The 23,531-nt window shown below is 38.3% G+C and overlaps 1 protein-coding gene across 1 annotated transcript in view; it reads right to left on the reverse strand.

The window, feature by feature from the left end:
* DIP2A (DIP2 disco-interacting protein 2 homolog A (Drosophila)) overlaps window positions 1-23,531 on the reverse strand; it is a 102,494-nt gene that overhangs the window by 53,729 nt on the left and 25,234 nt on the right. Inside the window, exons 3-5 of the mRNA XM_009878885.1 lie at window positions 22,380-22,451; window positions 9,640-9,759; window positions 1,173-1,292 (exon numbers count right to left, since the gene is read on the reverse strand). Of these exons, the coding sequence (XP_009877187.1) occupies window positions 1,173-1,292; window positions 9,640-9,759; window positions 22,380-22,451 (312 nt within the window). The remainder of the gene's footprint in view (window positions 1-1,172; window positions 1,293-9,639; window positions 9,760-22,379; window positions 22,452-23,531) is intronic.

The following is a 23,531-nucleotide window of genomic DNA, read 5'->3' on the forward strand; positions in this document are numbered from 1 at the left end:
CAGATGGTTGTTACCTCTTAATTTTCTTCAGGATTTCACTTTATGCAGTTCACAATTTTCATATACAAAAAATAACACATATGCAAGAAAACTCAAGAGCATGAAAACCACCCTGCTGCAACAGCTTGCCCTCATGAGCTTCTGAGTATACACGTACTAGAAGAACAAGCTAATCAAAATGCATACCTTATCTCATAGGCAAAAACATACGGGTGAAGAAAGACCATATATAAGATTATAGAAGCTTCTTATTTATTAACTAATGAAGTACCTAGAGAACCCGCAAAAATAATACACAAAATGGTGTGACTAGCAAAGAAAAGTGGAATTTCCTTTAAATGGGAAAAACAAAAAGAAAAAAATAGAGTGCAGGAAGCAAGAGAGTAACAGAGACCTGCTCTTTTACAGGATAAGAAATAGAATTGATGGAGAAGGGCACTAGAGGTCAGTGTGGCTCTACTCTCGGGCCTCATGGGAAGAGAGGCACATCCTTCAAAACTTAAGAGCTTAGGGAAATTCCTTTTCCTTGTATACAAGATATCGGCCCCAAAACACTTGGCTTGCTAGCACAACTTGTTATCTGGAGAAAAATTTTCACAACCTCTAGAGATTTCATTGTGAGACAACAGGAAGATTTCTTATTTTCCCTACTAAAAAAAAGCAAACAAACATTCAGACCTAAACAATCTGAACAATTATAACATGATTTTCTGAACGTTTTAAATTTCTCACGGTTTAAACCATCTGATGAGTGTTCTGCAAGCTAATGCAGCAACTTAATGCTCTGGAACTTTCTTCAGTTCTTAAAAAAATAATCTTATGCAATGTGAAATATGGTATTTACAGCTCTGGTACGCTTGCCAAGACTATCTCCTTTCAAGTGAGACATTATGTAGGAGAACATACTTAATGCACAAAGGGCAACTGCTCACTCTCTTATTGCTTTCAAGTGGACCTTTAGCAGCTACGTTATCTCTAGATGAGACACTAAAAATCTCAAGAAAAGATACCAAAGAACAAATCCAACCATCATCTGACTATCAGGAAATACAGCCACGAATACAGAAGTTTAAACCAACATACTTACAACTTAGTAGAACAAAGCATTTGTTCTTTATATTTTGCTATCATGTTCACTTGGCAAGATCTACATACGTTAACTTGACACATACCTGGAGGCGTGTACGTTTCTACTGAAGAGTGCACAAGAACAGACCGCCTTTTCGAAGGCATGGGCATTTTTCTCTCTTTGTACTTTGCGAGTGCTGCTTGCACTGCTTCAGTGTGGACATCTATACAGAAGACAAAAAAAAAAAAAGGCTAAGAGATAAAGTTTAATCATTATTTCTCTTAGAAATTGTTTCTTTCAGAAGTTATTTCTTTTAGAATTCAAATCCAAAGGCTGAATCACACACGATGGCCCTTACGGCTTTAGTCCTGCTCAGCCCAATTGCTTAGCTTGTAGAAAGAAGCAAGTTCTCAGCTGCAGAGAAAACAATACTTCTGGAGCACGGAAAGGTCCAAACCTAAGCTACAGTAATATGGTTTTCAGTTCTGAAGCTGTGACAATTCACACCCATTGTTTCTCCTTCAACAGTGTTTGAAGGACTGAATAAATACTCCTGCCTCCCAAATTCAGCTCAGAGGCAACGGTTTCAAAAGATAAGTGAGGATATAAGCAGGATCGACACATTTTCCTCATGAAATTAGTTTGAAATGTCCCTGTGAATATCATTTAGGAAAACTACCCTGAAAATCAATACTAAAGTTACAAAATACGTAGAACATTAGTTATGAGAGCTATGATTTATTTTCATTTTGGGGAGAAATTTCAATGCAGATACTGTAAACTGGCAACAGCATTGCACTCTTCATGCTCAAAATCCACAATGGGAAAAGAAGTGAAAAACGTATACTTGAAGGTCTCACAAAATAATGCAAGTAAGAAAGAAAGAAAGAGGTTAAATGTATATGAAGAATTAGGGAAGAGACATAAAGTGTCTTCACTCTCCTGAGAGCAAAAAATTACCATAAATGGGGTATATTTTTCAAGAAAAAACTGAAATTAAAGAGGAATTTAGTCTTCAATTAAGACCATACTGCAGATAAAATGTAATGTATTCAAGTAATTCTTAATTGCTTTCAGCAGATTTTTCTCTCCAACATATATATTTCAATGGTTCCCAAAGCCAAAGTTTATGTAGAAAGAAAATTCAGAAGTGAATAGATGTCAGGGAGAAATAAGCAGACCAAAAATATACTTTACTTATGACCTAAGATTCAAGCTCATGAAAAACAAGTACAACGTGTACACACTTACACATAGCTAAAGGGCCCCAAAAGTGAGTATTATGATTATGCCTTTATCCTACCAGAGAACAGAATCACAGAACATGCTGGGTTGGAAGGGACCTCTAAAGGTCATCCAGTCCAACCCCCCTGCAGTGAGCAGGGACATCTTGAACTAGATCAGGTTGCTCCAAGCCCCATCAAGTCTGACCTTGAATGTCTCCAGGGATGGAGCCTTCACCACCTCTCTGGGCAACCTGTGCCAGTGTTTCATCATCCTCATTGTAAAGAACTTTTTTCTAACATCTAATCTAAACCTACTATGCTCTAGTTTAAAACCATTGCCCCTCATCCTGTTGCAACAGGCCTCACTAAAAGGTTTGCCCCCATCTTTCTTATAGGTTATTTTTAAGTACTGTACTAAGAAGCCTTCTCTTCCCCAGGCTGAACAATCCCAACTCTCTCAGCCTGCCTTTGTAAGAGAGGTGCTCCAGCCCTTTGATCCATCTTCGTGGCCCTCCTCTGGACCCGTTCCAACAGGTCCATGCCCTTCTGGTGCTGGGGGCCCCAGAGCGGGACGCAGCACTGCAGGTGAGGTCTCACCAGAGCAGAGCAGAGCGGCAGCATCACCTCTCTCGACCTGCTGGCCACGCTGCTTTTGATGCAGCCCAGGCTGTGACTGGCCTTCCGGGCTGTGAGGGTACATTGTTAGCTCATGTCCAGCCTTTTGTCCAGTAGGACCCACGAGTCCTTCTCTGCATGGCTGCTCTCTCACACATCATCCTCCAGCCTGTACTGATCGTGAGGATTATCCTGACCCAGGTGCAGAACCTTGCACTTGGCCTTGTTGAACCTCATGAGGTTCACACAGGCACACTTCTCCAGCTTGTCCAGGTCCCTCTGGAGGACATCCTGTCCCTCTGGCGTGTCAACCGCACCACTCAGCTTGGTGTCATCTGCAGACCTGCTGAGGGTGCACTTGATCCCACTGTCTATATCGTTGATGAAGATATTAACCAGCAGTGGTCCCCCTTGAGGGACACCACTTGACATCAATCTCCATCTGGACATCGAGCCATTGACCACTACCCTCCGGATGCAACCATTTAACCAATTCCTTATCCACCACACCTCTTTTACGTGAAAGCTGCTAAAGAAGAATTACAGAATGAAATCACGCAATTAAAAAAAAAACAAACCCCACATTATTTCATGAAGTATCCATCTAAGGCTACAAATCTATAACAGGTTGATAGACTTGTAGGTAAGATACTCAGACATGTGGCATACATACACTTATACAACTTGCATATTGAAAAAAATAATAATTTCTCTGCCCTGTACCTATAGGTATTAACCTTGATGATGATTACAAATGAAGCTTCATATTTTATGGCATCCTTTTTCAAAAAATAAAGGTATGATTTCTGGTAGTAGTCCTGAACCTGCTTTGGTCATGCTCTGCATATTTTAAATATGTTGATCAATTCCAGTTAATTCTGACAAAGAAAGGGATAGCTCAAGGGAAAGTTAGTCAGTATATATTTAAACAAAAATTAGGAGGTTTTTGAGCACCCCAGAGAATGAAAGGCTATGAAACAGCAAAGCACGGTACACTGATGTGAACCTGTAGGAAGCCTAGGCACAAAACACTTTCCAAAGGCAGTTGTGTCCCAATGTAGTGAAAAAATACCTGACACTTGGGGGACAACTATCCAGATCCGCATTTCAAAACCAGATAACAAATTTTTCCCATAAACTCAGAAGCATGACCTCACCAGAGAAGGCTTCATGCAGTGTATTTCCAACCACTCTAATAACAGATACTAGCAGAAGACTTTTCTTCAGAACTTCTGTTCTTAGATAAATCAGACAAAATCACCATAGCTTATCTGCCATCTTGTCCTATTTCCACACAATCCCCCCACTGTTCCAAAGTATATCCACACATGTACTCCAGGCATCTAACTTTTGGTCCCTGACTACAGAGCACAATTTACTGCAAGACATGAGCTCAAAGAGATGCTGTAAGAGAAGTGAGTTATAACCCCAGTACTGGAGGAGCACAGCACCTTTAAGAAAAATGCTAGAAAAAAAATAATTTAAAAATCCACTCTTAACCAAAAAGCAGGAAGCTGCACTTCTTAGAGACAGATCCAAATGTGAAACTGTTTCCTTCAGCCTGGCCAAATGGATCCCAAAAGCCAAAATAAGCCCTGAGCATACAGTTCCCAACATCATCTAGTTCTCTGCAGTAACAATGTCACTTTTCAAGTCTGCAGCTCCCCCAGATAATCTGTTCAGTGCTGTATTTAAAATACATATATATGCAAATACATTATACCACCTGTGTGTTCTTACAAGACTTAAGAATTTATTAGGCAGATGCTTGTCTCAAATAACAACTTTTTGTGCAACTAACCTGCGTGGTTCAAGGACAATACTGTTTATGAGGAGAAAAAAAATATCACTTCTTAAATCTCTAGCTTTTGAGACAAGATTATTTTTTTTTCATTCTGGGAACCATACCAGATTTTTGTTGCGGTCCTTCACACCAAGGAGACATGTTCACACATGTCTTAGGAATTAGAAATTCAGTATCTCTCCTTGTGTCTCCCTGTCTCCCTTCCCCACACCCGTGATACTGCTTTTTGTCAAATCTTGGTTTCTCCTGATCTTTAGTTTTGAACTTTTATCCCCTCTACTTCTAAATATCCGCCACTGAAGCTTTTTTTCTCATGGCTATCCAAAACCTCTTATAGAAAACTCTAGAAAGTTTAAGCAGAACTCAACACACTTCTTGTTTTGCTGTGCTACTTGGATGCACCAAGAACATTACTGTTATCCATAGACTTAAGATTATTACTTAAAGGTTATTTTTGCAGCCTTAAAAGTTAGGGGCAAAAGGCCTACTTTGCAGTACACACTTCCAGAGCAGAACGTGAAATCAAAGCCAAGCTGTGTGTTTTCAAAAAAAGATGGTGACCGTTAGCTCGTTTAGATGTATTGTTGGGGGATATGGTTTAAAAATGGAGTCTTAAAGAGTAGGGTTATAGGTTGGACTTGATGATCCCAAGGGTCGTTTCCAATCTGAATGTTTCTATGATTCTATGATTCATTAGATGTATTCACTTCAACCATGCATATATTTACATATAATTTAGAAGATATTTTAATGTTAAATTAACATCTGGTAGGAAGAAGGGGAACATAACAAATGTGTTTTTTCTCCAGAAAGGGTCTTGCAAAAGTGAAAAATAACACACAATATTTATAGTCTCCACATGAATTCATTAAATAACATTGCAGATTTTTAAAAAAGAAAGCACTCTTAGCTGTTCGTGTAATTAGGGAATAGAAAGGACTAGCCTGAGGCAAGGGTGTGTTGAGGCATTTTAACAAAGTAGAGTGGAAGAGATCATAACATCACACGGATTTGTGGTAGCAACCATGGGAACTACTTTTTATTCCATTTCCAGAGGGCAAAATCAGCACCACCTCCACCTCTAGCTCTAACTCCCACCTCTAGCTCTAACTCCCACCCCACAACCTGGAAAATATGAGATTAAAATGCAACCAGAAGACAGTCAGGATAAATTTTTATTCTTTTTCATGTTTTATTTTTATAACACTGATTTAACTCATCAGTTCCTTCTGTACTCATTAAGATCTATTTCCAGCTTGAAATTTTTCTTTTAATATCTTGTCCTTAGGTAACAACTGATTAGGAGCATCCTTTCTCTGCCAAATAAATTAAGTAATCAGTTTAAATTCCCTGGAACGCTTTCATCCTATTCCACATTTCCTTTAAGAGCTTTACTACATCATGTACATGATGAAACACACTTCACTAAAAAAAGTAAAAGGAATGAAATAATTTTTAAGAACCAGAGCATTTAGGATACAAAAAATCGTATTACACCATAGATTAAAATTTAGTTGAATATTGGAATTGCAAAAAATGCTCTGTACCATTGTCTGTTACTAAATTCTTAAAAGTTTTCTGTGAAATTGATTTAACATGCAAGAACTGTGGAATTCAGTTTTCTTCAGCAGACTAAATAGTCATTAAAATTAGATAAAATGTGATCTTTATTACATAATATTTCTGACAACAGTGAACAGGAACACAGGAAACCCTGAAAGAGATGAGCAGAAAGCCCAGCATCTTAACATGAAGATTACACATACCAAAGTGAGGAAAAAACCCCCACATGTGCTGCCATCCAAAAGCAGAAGAAGAAGTATTGAAAAAATAGTTCTAAGTTTCTGCACTTTATTGAACTGCGAATAACCATCAATCATTTATTATTGATTCAAAACATTTCTTTCTTCCTCTGTTCTAGTAAACCACATAATCATACATTCCTTTTTGAGTACCTATGCTCATTTTCTTTCTTCTACATGTCCTTAAAAGAGGATGGCAGAGGAAAACGGAGAAATAGTTTGTGGATTATACATCACTTAAACTCTTACATCCTAAACCCCTCCAGCTACGAGAAGAGCATTTTTCTGTTTGCAGCCTCTGCTTGTTCCTGCTTTAGGCAGAGGAGGAAGAATTTCTACAGCTGCTGAAGAAAAAATGGCATTCACAGGTTGATCAGTCTTCCTTCTGCTCACAGATCTCCATGTATGAGTAGCTACAGCAACCAGCACTGTCTGCTTCTACAAATTGCTGGTGCAAACTAGAGATTGCATCTCTGTGATGAGGATTGCCAGGAAAAAAAGAAAAAAAAAAAAGAAAAGAATGAAAACCTAGTTAAAGCGCTATAATGCCAAATGCTGTTGTGGGAACTTTCAGGTAATTTAGTAGCCTACGGTATTTATTGATGGTATTCACTGCTGGAATTTTTTTGGTAATAATTACTGCTTGAAGACAAAAATCTGTGGATGATAAAAGTCAGTGTTAATTTAAATGGACGACAACTCTGAGAAACTATTAAAAAAATGTGCTTACAGCTAGAAAATGGCAGATTAATGCATAACAAAGGAAAAATTGCTTCATTTGCTTATTTTAAGTAATTTCTGCCGATAGTTCTAAAATAACTATAATTGCTCCAGAAAGAGATTCTGTTCTATGGCAAGTTGCATTCCACCCTCATCAGCTACTCCTGAAAAGGACATAGCAGAACTGATGAGATGCAAAGAAAGGAAAAAAAAGAAAAAAGGCTGGAAGGAAATAAAAATAGAAGAAACACAGCCCTCACTTCCCCCAAAAGTCTAAAGAATAAACAAGGCATGCAATTGATAAAAGCAGTAAAATAAAGGAAGGATAAAGCTGTTTATCCTTCACAACATGTAACGTGTCAATATACAGTGAAATTTAAAAAGGTAACAACATTCCAAGCTGGTGGTGGTGGACATGTCTAGGTAGAAAATGCTTTTACAGCATAGCTACAATTTCTCCGATAAACTGGGACTGGTTTGTGAAGTAAAACTTGAACTTAGTATGCCAAAGTATTAGCAGGAACAATGAAGCTATTCTGCAGTAACCTGTGTTTTCTGAGACACCAACATTTCTATTCACGCTCCACAGGAACCTCACAGCATAAGTACCCATGAAAGAGCATCAACACCAATATGAAGCCTTTTCAAACTTAAATGAACTAGATGGTTCAACATCTGTTAGTACCAGAGTAGGTCAGGAGTAAAAACACATGAAACAACCACCTTGCACTTTTCTTTCAGTCTGTCTCTACATTGCGATAGAGAACCACTAATGCAATACCGAATGACAGCAATATTAACTCTAGGAAAAGAGGAAGCACTAATAGTTAGACTAACATTTAAATGAGTGTGCTAGCTGAACTTGCTAATATCCACCCACTTCTATGTCTTGCACAGTTAGACTAATGAGTCCTATGCCAAATTTCCCCCAAACAATACCAGTAACATGGAAGGGCTGTTTACTTCTTGTTTTGTTTGTTTGCTTTTTAAAGTATCCTTGGTGCAAATTAAATAGGACATATGAGGCTCTGAGACTGGAAAATTGTCCGTGCATACAGTATATTGCTCTAGAGCCTCTTAGCTCTCCCACTTAATGGTTCCCAAGTCTTCCCTGTTGTAGTTGTGTTCTTTTTGCAGATTTTATTTGTAAGTTTAACAATAACACATGCTACTTTAAATGAATTAATTTCTGTCAGATTCATGAGTCTGCTTGTAATTTATTTTGAATCTGCTTGATCACAAAGTAACTGGGAAATCATGGCTGTAATTCCTCCACTAGAATTACAGACTTATATTGATGATACATTTGAAATGCAAAAGTAAATTTAAACGACCAATTTGTACATACTCTTAAACATACCATTTAGTTAGATACTGTTATCTTCCCTGACATTCAAAAGTTTCTTCTTTGTGTAGCTGAATACATGCATCTTTTCCAGATGTTCATATATATGGATATATACACCTATGACCTTCAGAATATTTAAGCAGCGTCATTCGTCCTTCAATAATTCATAAGAAACCCATACAGGCCATATCAGCAGTTTCAAATGATGCAACAGTCGCTATGCCCAAGTAGTTGCAAGGCAAGGTGATGCAAGACCAACGACATATTAAGGATGCGCAGTGCATGTCATTACTCGCACTTCTCATCCCCAAACCCAGGATAAATCATTACCCCAGAAAACAAACAGAAAAAATTCCAGTTAAAATTCCAAGGGTACTAAGGAGAGAAAATCATCCAAACACCTGCCTTTTCTCACTATTGTGACAAGGAATTTCACATGGAAACACTGTACTTCAACCACCTGAAAAGTAACAATGGAAACAGGATGTGATGGGGATATTGATATTTTCACAGAAGTTTCCAAAACAGGTTAGTCACAGTGGTGTCCATTTAAAATTAAGCAGAATATCCATTGTGACATTTCCTTTTTTTTTTCACTTGCTTTAAAGCAGGAAATATTTGAAAGTGAGCTGCAGTAAATATGATAATCCTATAATCTCCCTTTAACAAAACCGCCCAATCAACCAAGCAAAAAAACCTGCCACAACACACATACACTGTGGTCTTCTAAATGTTTAAATAACCGTTCTAGAGACCAGAAAATGAATCAGTAAACAAAACAAAATTTCTACACATGGCATAAAATTCACAATAACAAAAACATCACAAGGCCTGTCTACAATTTCTTTCCCTCCTAGCATCTCCTCCATTCTGGATTTGAACAAAAATCACTCATGTACAAAAATACAAAAAAGGTAACTGAAAAAAACCCCAACCATTAGCTCTTCTCTTCTTCCAAAACACTTCTAACTTTTTCCTACAGTGTAGGCTTTGCTTTACTGGCACACTTCTCCTCTTGAGACACCTGATGTTTTAGCTACATTTCTTTTCCTTACCAGATCGGAAGCGCTCATCCCTCGAGTTGGTAGAACGAGATTTCTGCTGTTTAGATACTGCAGCAGTAGCTTGCGAAGAGCCTGGGACTCTGTTCTCTGCTTGCAGGGATGGATCCACACCTGAAATACAGTTTTATTTCAGTACAAATTCAGGTTCACAAATAAAACATCTGCTTCCCATGTCTATGTTCTTTTACCAGCCTTGAAACCTACTCACAAGTTCAATTGGAGAACTAAGTCTATGGCTTCAAAGAAAAGGAAGTGGTTTTTTTTGTACAAACCTATCATAAATTTATGATCTTACGTGGCTATTTGGCTTAGGATTGTGTTTAACAATAAACTTCGCTTAGCCATGTAAGATCCGTTGCACCAAGTTTACTGTGTTTCTAGCCCTTGTACCATACAAGGCTGAGTAGATCATTTTAATCTTTCCATCCCTTGATGACCTTCTGCTTCCCTGCCTGCCCTAAAGTTTTCCTAGAACTAGAAACAGCATTTTCAAAATGCAAATATTTACAGAAAGCTTTCACTGAACTAAAGACATCACTCAAGAGGAATCTGTGGCAGTTACTTTCCAAGCAAAGCTCTTATTTTAACAAGAAAGGATTCCACTTTCTCTCATGGGGTTTCTGCTCCTTCCCCTTCTCCTCAAGTCTGTACCAAGAAAGAAATTGCTAATTGATTTTTAATAAATTTAGCAATTATAAGAATAGTCTGTCCTGACTGGATCAGTTGCTATACATCAGCTTTCTTAGGTATGTGTTAACACCACTGTTAATGCTCCATAATTCCCATCCCCATTTGCAGCCGAGAGTTCTGGATGTTGAAAAGGCAACCTTGAGTTGGCCACGGGTTTGGAGAGGGTGTGCAGTGGTAAAAAAAAAGACCCTAAACAATAGAAAAGGAAGAAACATTTAATAAATCACAGAGATCTAAGCTTTTATAAATTAATCCAACTTCAGCGACACGCTCCTATTTTTTACAATTTGTTACACAGAAAGAACAAACACAGTCTCACCTGCTGGAGTTTTCCTACTCTTCAAAATTAAAGCTTTTCAAGTAATCAACAGGCTAAGTAATTATTTAGTAAGGGAAAGGAGACGAGCCAGTAAAGAAACTGAAGTGTACTCAACATAGAGCAGTTGAATGTAGAGTTGAGTAAGCACATGATGTTTTAACACTACATAATATAAAGAGGTAAAATTCCCTGCAACACTTCAGCAGAACTCTGTTTCTAGAAGAAAAGCAAATTTAGCCTACCAACTGAACTGATTCAACTTATCTGATACTAGAGTGGTAAAAACGCTTGAGAATTGTATTTTATGTTTCATGTGAACAGAAGTTCTACATAATCACAAGCTGAGAGTCCAGTGAGATTTACTTATCTAGAAACAGTAAACAACAACTTCATATTTTGTTACAAAGATTGAGACAAGTAATCTCAAACCTGAGCCAAAAAAAGGGCAGATGCAAATAGATAAGCTGATAACTAAGGTGGTGAAGAAAAGCAGCTCACCTGGAAGTCTCCCTAAAATAGACTATTTATTAAATTTTCAAGTAGCTTGCCTACATTAGGAAGGTCAACATGCCAAACATCAGGTTAATTTTGTATGATCTTGTCACAAGCGATCGTGGGTGAAGAAGGCAACAAAAGAGCAGGAAATTTTTTATTCGTGCCTTTTCCCTCCTCCTTTTTTAGTTGCAAGTAGTAGAAGAGTTTAATTATCCACCCATAATCCCTTTCTCTTATCTTTTCCAGTTCTACAGTTCCGCACCCAGCTTTGCAAATCCATCTGTCTCTCTGGGCATGGCACGGTCCACGAATCCCAATTTTGAACTCCTGCAGTTGGTATGTAAAAGTAACTAGAACCTTGGAATCAAGACTCCTAAGACCATGACCAGGCCTCTTTCCTACTCTGTGATCCCACGTGCCCAGCATAATTTGTAATCAATGACACTGCTGCATCCAGCACAAGGAGTTTAGCCTTTGAATGAACAGGGAAATTAAGATGGAAAATGAGCTAACTGGTACAATCAATCAGCAGATGACAAGTTGCATTTGTGGTGCTCCCCAACCACGGGCAACTTGAGCACTACTATTTGGCCACACCAGTATTGGGGCCAGGAGAAATGGTGAAGAGAAGGGACCCAAAATAAGCATAAGAGTACACAAAAGCTTACCAACTCCAAAATCAGAACTCTCTCCTCCTTTGACACTTAACAGAACAGATTTTTGTCAGTCAAGAGTTAGGGCAGCAGTACTGTGACGAAAAATATATCAATGAACCTCAGAAGTTCCCTTTAAATTAGGATAAGGCACAAAATCAGATGCACTGCTGGAAACCACAACTGTGTTTCTTCCGGCTAAGTTTCCCCTTTCACTTTCTCAAAGAAGACAGTTTAACATCATCGTGCAGAAACGTGATGGATGAGTCTGAAAACAAACCAAACTTTTTTGGTAAAAATGAAAGATATTGCATCTAACTCTTAGGGTACAAAATTATGTTCCAGAAAAATCCCATTCCATAAGCTTGGTGAACTTGTTAATTTATTATGGCGCTACGCAAATCACTACTTTAGCCTTCAGCAAAAGCAGCTGCATAATTAGGCTAACTCCCTGCACGCACACTGAAGATCTTCATAAAAATAACATTTTAAGAACTATACACTAAAGACATTCAATCCACAATCACTGTATTTTTGACCATTTTTTACCAAAGCTAGCAAGAATGAAAAGTCATCTTAAAGAGGCTGCTTGTTCCAATTAATTGAACAATTTGCTTCTACAGGACGGAACTAAAGTTAAGATTTGAATTATAACTGTATTTTTCCATTGACTAACACTGACATTTCCAGCAATTTCAATTCATACCAACAAAAGTTATTTTACTATAAAGGCACTGAAGAGTTGACAGTACAAATAAGGCTTTTTGCTAGCATCGCTGGGGAGGATACCTATTTAATCACACCTGGCATCAGACAGACAGCAAAAGCACAAACTAAAGCAATAGCTTGAGGACTCTCCTGGGCACCCATAAGCAGAGCAGTTGCCCTTATTGCCTCTTTCATCTTAGCTGCATAAGATGTGATGTCTTAACATCAAACTCAACGGATTTTAAAGACTTTCGCTAATGTCTCAGCAAACTCTTATTTGAAAGAGCTATTAGACATTCAAATCTAATTACCTTGACAAACAAAAATTCATCTCCCAAAATAGAAATTCAGAGAAAGCAATTTTGGTTCTGAACTAGGTTAATTCATATGAGAAGTTTTACCTGTTTACTAGCTGAACCTTTCAAAAATACTCTCTTCAAAGGTTTAGTCGTAAACTGAAAAGTATAATCAATGAGTTGAAAACATGACCTGAAATGCTAAAAAACTCTCCTTCATCTCAGTTTCACTTGCATGCCTACCCAAACATGCCTCCAAACATCCACGGTCTGCAGAAGACGGTGTATTATATTAAAGAGCTTTGCAGAGAGGAAAGGGGAAGAGGGAGGCCAAAAAGGAAACATCAGGCTCTCTGTACACTATTAAACTTTCTGGCAGCTGTTGAACTGGACCTAGAAACAAGAAAAGAATGAAGGATAAGAACCAGGTTCAAAATACTAAAAGAAAAGATGTATGAAAAGGCAGAAAATAAAGCAAGTGTGGGGAGACTCCTAGTCTGGCTCTAAGCCAACCTTTCCATCCAGCCAGCCCTGGTCTAGGCCCTCTCTGCTGTCTCCTGCACCTGGCATCATGCTCTGCCCCAAGACCACGGCCAGCTTGCAGCATGCTCCTCCACCCCCAGGCTCTTCAGCCAGTCTCCTCTAACCCTGCCTCTGGTTTCCACCCCCTCTCCATGCATTCAAGCCCTGAAGACCTCCTATTCACGTTTCTCACCTGTTTACCACCCACACTCACACAGGCCCCTATCAAAACAAGAGAAGTCTTTGCCGAGTACTGAAGAATTTCTTAGTTCCTGCTGCCGCTTGCCCTAAAGTGAGAGGGAGCTTCAGGAGTTTTCTAGTTAGAGACAGGTCATCTACAAGAAGACATAAGGTTTTCCTGGAGGGTTTTTCAGTCATTTATTAATGTATGCAAGGAGCAGGTGTGCTGGACATAACCACTCCTTTCCCATTAGTACTGCTTCATACATCACAGCAGAAGAGGTCCATCACTGTGTAGCACCTTCACGTAATTTTTCTTTTTTTTTTTTTTATTTCACCATCACTAGGGTACCTTGTGTTCCTCAGTCTTCACAAGTAAAGATGCATAGGTGTGTTAAGGCATACCTACCTTAAGAACAGCTCCCCACTAACATTCACATTTATTCCAGATTTCATTGAATAGAATTTTAGATACATTTGTTTCCCACTGCACTGTAAAGGAAAAGGGCAAATTCTTCTGACAAAAACTATTTGAGATGCTAAAGTTTTCAAGTTCTGGATCTTTTCATAGAAAATTTAAGTCGAGAGATTAAAGGGAAATTATTCCTCAAGAGACTGAAATCTCAGGATTGAGGACCTCTCTTTAATCACCTCAGTTATAAAGCATCGAGTCCTTACTCAGGTCATAGTTCAACCCCAGAACATATTACCTGATGTTTAAGTTTTTGTCTTCAAGATCTGAAATTACCTCAGTGTTCACACTTTCCCAGTCAGTGAAACTGAACAAGGTTCTACCCAATGTAATTTACTACCCAGAATAAGGTATTAGAAACCATGAATTTAAAAAAAATTATTAAAAAATACAGGCATTGGACACACACGTTATGCTTGACAACCTTCCCCTGTTCCGTAACAGTGAACTGTGCCTCATAAGTTTCCACTTGGAGAAAATGAAACAATTTTAAAGGTGTTACTTACATCCTTAAGAGCAGCAAAAAATACAAAAGAATAGACGACATTTATTAAAAATTCAATCAACCTAAATACTAGACAGGAAACTAAATGGTCTTAATGAAAACACCAACAGCAAGAGGTGTGCTTATTTAGACATTATGACAAGACTGGTAAGCAGAACACCTCTGTGTCATTTGCTAGAACTTTTATTTAGCAAAATAACAGTCAATTCTAAACAGTTCAGGAGATGCTTCACAAATAGCCCAGCTTTCCTAATGTAAGAGGATTCTGCCTGTCAGACACAGCTCAAATTAATATAAATCACCCAAATGGCACGCAGCACAGGTCTAATAAAAGCAGGCAGCGAAAGAAGCAGAAGCCAGATACAAACAGCCTCCACGGCAGTCAGCAACATTGACACTAGGAGCAGGGAAGTACAGAAGCACAGCAATAGAATAATTCAGTCTCTGGATCTTGGAAGATGCCTGTTAAAACAACAACTTGCAAGGTGATGTTGGCCAAAGCACTTATGTAAATGTGGTTACATTTGCTGAGTCAGCAGAGGCAATGTCTATTGAAGCACACTAACTGCAAAAGAAGCAAGCTATCAAGGATGATGGATATAACCATATTTTTCTTCCTAACAGGAAGAGAGGTCTTGCATTGTTAGTCTGAGACAAGTACAGAGCACTGTCTATCCAAAAAGACACGCTTCTGAAAGAGCAGCGGCAGCACTTCCTAAGCAGAAGGGAACATCGAGGGTTACCACCTACAAAACATGTCCAAGGAAGCCAAGTCCATTTTACTTCTAGGAAATACATTATTTCTAGATAAAACCCTGAGAACACAGAAATACAGCTTTTAATTTCATTATAATTTTTAAAACTATTTATGTCCTTAGAGTTAGTACACTACTTGATCACTTGCTCCTGACTGTGTCAGAAGGCTGAGAACAAGCTGTACGCTTTGTGCAGGTTCTAAACCCTCACCCAAAACACGCTATAGCATAAAGATCCATACAGACTACACTATCCCTAAAACAATATGATTATTAAGCTCTATATTATCTAGGTAGTCTTTACCACTACTTTGGTGGTAACCACCACCCATTACCAAGTGAACCAGGGGAAAAACTGAACAGCTTAGACCTGACTTCAGATTACTTTAGACACGTTTGCCAGAGAAATGATTTTTTTGAATAAAAATAAAATAAAATAAAAATCCACAGAGCAAAATCACCAATATTTTATTCCTTCCGTTGGAAGCAAGCTCAAAAATATGTTGCACCCAGACAGATATAGTTAGACCGGTGCCAGATGAGACTCTTACTTTTCATGGAAAATTAATATATGGCAGAAAACCTCAGCAAAACCCAGCCCATCTAACAGTCCAATCTCCAGGACTAAACTCCCAAAAAGGTACTACGAAATCTGGTCATAAAGGTACAATACTAGAAAAAAAAAATCATTTCATTTAAAAGGCACATGAACAATAACCTCTCATTATTAGAAGCTGTGAGCAGCAAAGCTATGAACAGCTTTTTCAACTGGCCCAAATGACCAAATTACGTTTTCACATAGAATCATTTCAGTTGGAAAAGACGTGTAGGTTCATCTATTTCAACCATGAACCAAGCACTGCCAAGCCACCCCTAAATCATGTCCTAAGCCCCTCATCTGCAAGTCTTTTAAATACCTCCAGGGATGGTGACTCCACATCTTCCCCGGGGCAGCCTGTTCCAGGGCTCGACAACCCTTTCAGTGAATAAATTTTTCCTAATATCCAATCTAAACCTCCTCTGGTGCAACCTGAGGCCATTTCCCTGTATTTCCTTTACATCAATTACATTAAGGTCCAACTAAATTAGCCAATTAAAATTTTGACATACTTTGATCATAGCTAATATAAAGTAGGAGTTCTAATTCAGAAAAGCTGACTGGTGCTCCTGTCTGCAGGCTTGTTTATGATAAGCACTTTGTCAAGCCTCTTAGCTGTTTAACTAATTCATATTTGCCATTACCACACCCTTCTCCAACTATTTTGAGGAGTTTTGCAATACGATTCTTTGGGGCAGCCATCCAGCTTATATAACCCTGTTTACATTGAAGAATAAAACCTCCTTCCTTTTGACTGTGCCTTGAAGCCAAAGTAAATTATTTTGTTTTCAAGAAAAATAACATGAGAAAAAGGAGTAATACGTCACATGCTTTTTCAATGTTTTTTGGGTTTAATGACTCAAAGAAAAGAAAGCTGTAAGTGATAAAACCGAAGCAGAGGAAACTGCAAACCAAAACATATCAAAGTTTATGCAGAAATACAGTATCTTTTATTAGAATCAGTAATATCTGGGACAAAGCAGCGGGGGGAAAAAAACCCAACCCAACTTGATTTCAAATATAATTCCATTATCATACAACTCCTGTGCATCTGTAGGTACTTTACTTTTACCAGACATACTAGGTAGTACAATATTTCTTTGCTTACAAGACCCTTGATGGCAAAATCTCCTTGTATTATATGGCTTGCAAGCAATACTACCACAAATAATACCCTTGGCGCTGTAAAATTTTAAACTGCTTTTATGAAGCTCTCACTGGGAAAAATGATGCAGTAGAAAATATTAGCTCTTGGGAACATTCAAATGAGTGAAGGACACTGACTGAATAGAATTTGTGTTCTGGGCCTCAAAAAGATCCTTAGACATCTATGAAAGAACAAACTGAAATCACTTGTCCTTATTTTAAAAGAATCTGAAGAACCATGTGTTTTAATAGAAAAAAAAACATGATCAGCTTGTTTCCTTGAAGACTATTTCATCTTAATTATCTTACAACTTATGACAGCATTAGTAACTGAAGTGCAAGATGTCTCCATATGTGTTAATTTGCCTCAGATTAAAGCAAAAAACCTGGTTTAACTGATACCACTGAATCTCTGTACAATTGGAATTCATGATACTCAGAGCCATGGTTTTACTGTATTAAAAAGAAGCCAGGTTATTCGGTATTTCTAAATCACAACATTTAGCATCGCTTTAAACTCAGGAAAATAACCTGTGGTTTTCTGCCATACAGGAGTTTGGGGTTTTTTTGCATTTTCTTTTTTTTTTAAATTCTGAATATTAGAAACAATATTTTGTTAATGAAAACCAATTCAGGGATTTTTGTCCTCACTAGTTAACAGTATTATGAAAAAGTACACTGGAGACATGCAAGTCTCTAAATTTAATCCACCTCAGAAGTGCAGGACAGCAAGCTGATATTAGCTCTCAAGAAGAGAGATGCAAAGCTTCTCATGGTAAACAGCTTTTTTTTTTAAAAAAAATCTTCTTTGACAGTAATACAAGGAGCTTGACCTAAACACCTTGGGTTTTCTAGGTCATACTTTATGCCAGATTTCACTCAGGTAAGCTTTCTCAAAATCATCATTAATATGGACTAGTACTTATGGCTGACAAACACACCATGTCCTATAAAAAACAGGTCTCAGAGGAATACAAAGAATGTCTGTTTTTTCAAGTTTATAAAGCAGAAGCTTTAGTATTTAAATATCTTTCCATTTTTGATCTCTTTATATTTGTTGTATTGTCACTAACAGATAAGCAGCAGTAGCAGCTGCACTGTGGTTAGCTAATGTACCATTCATATTTTATTTCACAATAAAGCCATAAAAGCAAATTTATTTGGCCAAGATGAAGACAGACATTTTGAGCTTTTATGTGAAACCTGACAGCTGACGAGAAGACCAGAGGCAGCAGGGCTGAAAAGGTTAGGTTTTTAAGTTGGCACTGACATCTATCAAAACATAAGAAAGCTAACAGGAACAGACTTATTAAGTGCCATGGCTAATTACAATCATGTAGCTGATACAGGACAAGTTTATGTTGAATGATTCAAAGCAGATCCACTACTGACTGCAGAAGTACGAGTTCTAGCTGAAGTAGAATCATAAAATGGCCTAAGCTGGAAGGGACCTTAGAGATCATTTTAACCATTTAATCCAGCCTCCCTGCCGCCAGGGACGCCACCTCTTGACTAGATCAGGCAAAGCAACTGCCTTCCAGTCAACAGAGCTCTCCTCCATCATCTCAGGAGTAGACAGAATCAACCAATGTATTTCATGTTTTATTTTATCTCATTTCTTCTGCTTTGCCTTGCAAGCGTTCTTGAACCTTTAAGACCACCAGGTCCTAGCAAGTTCCTCTCTTAAGTACTCTTCTTAAGTACTTAAATACATTATTTGAACTACATTTAAGCGCTTAAAGAAACTCCACTTAGGTTGCTCAAGATGGAATCTGTGAAATTTTCTTTTTCTTTTTCTAGCAGAGCTCTCCCAGGTTGGTGCTAGTTACCACACCAAGATCTGTCTTGGCCATTCTTAAAGAATGTTCTCAGAGTTTATTCTTATTGCTCTCATGAATGATAAAAACAAGGAAAGGAGAGCTTACATGTATCTTTTGTTCTCCAGAAATAAAGGGCATTCAAGCCTTGGCTAGGAAGAGGTCCCCTGAGCTTATTAATCAGCACAGTGGCCAATCTGCAAATCCAGTACCAATCTGGACATTGTGCCTCAATGAAACACAGGTTCTCAAGGCACTGGTGGGATCCCACTGGTCTTTGACAGCTAATCTGCACAGTAACAGCTGGCCTCAAACGCTAGCATTGAGTTTTCTAAACTGAAAGCATATTTGGACTGGGAAAATCAGACTACTCCTGAAACATTTAAGAGCTAGAAAGAAAACAAGGAAAACACAGGTAAATAAAAATTAAATACACATAACACTCTACAGTTGCAATTGAATAACGCTAAAAAAATTGCTTCAGGCTCAAGGCCACTGGGACTCCCACACACTAATCTGAGCCACACTGAAGCTGTGTCAGTTAACAACATTCCAAGCTAGAACTGGGTTAATGGATCATATGTCACTATACTGAAATAAGCAGTTAGCTCAGGGTTTTAAACAAAATTTGTCTTTTTTGCCAGAGTATCATTCTTTGTGCTCAGAGGTAGACAGCCTGCTCTCTCTTTTTAGCATATTAAAGCTAGATTCCTGTCAGCTTAATGCAAGGTCAGGCAGAAGCAGTAGACAAATCCTGCATTTCTTAGAAAATGTGGTATCGAGCAATTAGGACAAACTACAGCTCCTCCTTTTCAAGCACTCCTTAAGATGATTAGGAAAAACTGTGGCTGAACAAGGACAAAATTTCAAGCAACTGGAAGTCTAATGGGACCTTGGATTCTTAGTGGGGCCTAATCAGATTGCATACAAACTAGGAGACTGCTGAATTGCACTGACACCTCACTAGGACACATTTACTTACAATTATTGTCCAGAATGTTAAAGTGGTGCCATTAACATACTGTTCCTACTAACTTTTTCTCCATTCCAAAACTGTTTAACAAGTTAAGTTCTGTAGTTGCTGTCCTGGTTTGAGCCAATCAACCAATTCTGGTCAGCAATCTGTCTTCTTAGCTCAGTCTCTTCTAAGAGGCTGCACTTTCCAAAGTTAGCAGCGTGTTTTTGCCAGCAATGTCTGCTACTAGAAGGGATAACACCTGATGTTCACAGTTACTACCAGGGACTGGTATGCAGAAAGGCTCTTGCTTATACTGACTCCTGTAGTGACCAAGGTCACTGCTGGATCTTGTGTGTCACGCTGGGGGTGCCGGGAAGAAGTCAAAGGGTCACAAGGAAGTAAAAGGTGGCACCTCCAGGAAGGAACAGACGGGACAGGTGACCAACAAGAGCGTTCCATTCCATATATGTCATGTTCAGTATAAAGCCGAGGGACCACAGAGGTTAAGGCTTCTTCTTCAGTGGCTGGAGGCTGAGAAAGACTCCATCTGATCTTGATCCTGAGTTCATGAAAATCGAGCTCCTGTGTCCAGCTCCCCTCTGCCGCTGAGCCTGGGGCTTCCCCAGTGCCGCCTGCTCTGCAGCATCCTTGGCAACGGCTATTGGGAGGGAGTCAGGTCCAATATCGAGTTTGTATATATTTGTACATATTTCATTATTTTCATTATTCCCTTAGCAGTATTATTATTGTTTCATCAAAGCTGCTTTAGTTTTCTTTTCCAATCCGTAAGTCTCTGCCTGATTCCTTTTCCCTTTGGGAAGGAAGAGGGGTTAGAGAGCATCTGTCAGCATTCAGAAAAAAAAAGCTGACAGCCGCATACACCGCTTCAGCTGTTTGCTCCCGAATGAGCAAGCTACCGAAATAGGATATTGCAAAACACCTTTGGAAATGATAGAGGTAACACAGCAGGCTTCTAGAACAGACTGAATTTAATCAGTCTACCATCCCTAAAAATCATGTGTAGGAGTCAGTGTTGCTTCTAAAACCCCAAGAGCTAGGATACGACACAGGGCCAGTGGTGCACATGCAGAAAAGGGGAACAAAGGTGCTTTATACTGCACCTTAGCTTTAAAACTTGCTTTTATAAGGATGGAAGACAAAGTGCTGTACTTTTCCAAGCTACACTTGAGGGCTCAGATCTTCAGCAATTTCTGCAAACAGCCTTTCAGTTTAAGGGTTGAGAGGGGATGAAAAAAATAAATTAAAAAATTACTATCAATAGAAAGGAGAGAAGGCAGAGTAAATCAGTGGTTATGGGAGATTAAAAAAAGGGACAGAAATCCAAAGACATGACTTTCTAGACAAAAAGAGTTCACTGACAACATTTCTCATAACTATTAATCCTCAGCCAAAACTCATACTTCATCTGGTGTCAAACTCTTTAAAAAAAAAAAAAAAAAATCCCCCAACTGCTTTGATTCAAGGAATGAGCCAGTTTAGAGTTAGGTCCAGTGTGGTCTACAGCATATTATAAATTTGCTAGGGAAAAGCTATAGCTGTTTTTCAACAAAAAACCCAAACAAACAAAACCCAAAAAACAATACAGCCTGTGCTAAGAAATCCTATGATGAAACCCCAGATCACATTCTAACTTCAATGTCAAGCACACACTGTAAAACTCTAAAACACCACAACTCAGCAGTCAGCAGGCATCCTGAGAATACAACTTTTGGCTACCCTGCTATTAAGAGCCAAAGGGGTCACTGTAGCAAGATTTCAAAAGCAAGAGAGACTGTCATCTAGTCCACCCATTCACAAAAACCTGTCCATTACTCCTTCAATAGCTCTGTGAATAGAAGAACCAAAACAGGGCCAAAATCACAGCATTAATTTCTCTGTTCTCTGACATGAAAGCGTAACACTAACACTATAAAATAGTATTTTACTCTTTTCCTCTCATCTACCTACAATGTCTCATTATCGGTTCCTCTCATCTTGGTTGTCTTCTCTTTTTCCCTTATCTCAGTCAGAATCTCTCAAGCTACGGAAGAACTGGCCTAGGGTTATTATACAAGACCAAACCTCAATGGCATCAAAACAGCTTTTTCTTCCAAGTGATTTACATGTCCTAACATTAAAATAAGTTTTAAAAAAGCTGGGCATTAGCTTCTGGCCATTGAATATAATAATCAGTTTAAGAAGCAACAGTTTATAATATTCAGTATTTTGAAGAAACTAGCGGTAGGACAGAGGGCACGTGCAAAAAAATACACTAAAGAACAACAGTGACAAATCATGAGTGTGTTCATTTAATGAAAATGGTCACCTTACTTTCAGGAATAAGTTTACTCCTTTTGAAAGTCATCTTCAATTCTTGGATGCAGATCTCAAAATGAAGTTTGCTGACAAAGATGTTACCGTTAAACACTTCACATAAATTGTTAAAAAAATATTTCAGACTTTTCTCTTGTCCTACACTTCTCTGTAATAGTCATTTCCCACTACTGGTTAGATGCCATGTCAACTGCTCTTAATCTAATCTATTTAGCAACAACTTTTCCATTACATATTTTCACAGGTTTAGCACAAAAGGTGTAACTTATATGCAGTTTCTTACCTTGAATTAGTGGTATATACCGTGCTAACAGTTTTGCTCTTTTCTTCTCATATCCTTTCTGAGTGATATCTCCTAAAGAAATGAAGAAATAAATTCATATTGTTTCAAATAGTTTTTAAATAAGCCTTATCATTTTCGTGATACCTAATTATTAAACTCACTAACTCTGAATCGGTCACATTAGCCACAAAGACCTAGGCATGGCAGAGAAATTTATGGCCATATACATCCCACTCATGTAGCGCTACCTGTGCACAAAAGAAAATTAGTGTCTTGGAGGTATACAGAAGAATAGTGCTTTTGTCTGCAGCACCTGTGCTGAATCTGGTTCTGGATATATTTACCATAAGGCAGAACACAGTACAAAAGATTTGCAGTGTAGCGGAAGCCAATAAAGCTGACAAACCTGGCTCTGCACTGTTCTGGAGCATCAGAAATCCTCAATATACCAGGCTTGAGAGAACACCTTTCCAGTGCCTTCCAAACTCTAGAGCATGGTGTAAACTCTGCACTGTGCAGCACATCAGTCTCCACTTTCAAATTCTAGGAGGTGATAATCTCCTTCTAGCACTAGTTTTTATTCACAGTAGTAATGTGATATCCTGCTTTAAGCCTGTAGTGCAGACTCCACTGGTAAAAGGTGACGTGTACTCAGGCAGACTAGAATAGAAGGCAGGCTTCTGCAGAAACCCAGAATAAGTTTCTGAGACATTTCAGAATCTGTACTTCCATGATTTTACCAAAAGAACAAGGTGACTTCATGCAAAAATAACAGCAAGCTTAGTATAAAAATACGCAAACCCCACCAAATTTTTATGGGCTTTGTCCCTTTTCTAGATCTCAGCATAGACATGAAAGCAGTGATCTCGAACAACTTAAAATCATTCCCACCGCCAAAATCCACACTTGCTTAAAAACTGTGAGATACTATGCAGTTCCACTAACAAAGTGGACTTTTACTCCTCCATACTTGGCAAAGGCATTACAATAGCATGAAATATAACCAAGGTATTAAAAATATCTGAAGATATATTTTAAAACATACTCAAGTAGAAGGTGAAATTAAGAAACGTAGGCATATAATTATGTTGACTTTATTTAGGACACAAAAATAAAATCATACATTTAAATCTTTGCTTCAAAGCACACTCT

The sequence above is a fragment of the Apaloderma vittatum genome, unplaced genomic scaffold, assembly GCF_000703405.1.
Source record: "Apaloderma vittatum isolate BGI_N311 unplaced genomic scaffold, ASM70340v1 scaffold10981, whole genome shotgun sequence".
NCBI classification, from domain to species: domain Eukaryota; kingdom Metazoa; phylum Chordata; class Aves; order Trogoniformes; family Trogonidae; genus Apaloderma; species Apaloderma vittatum.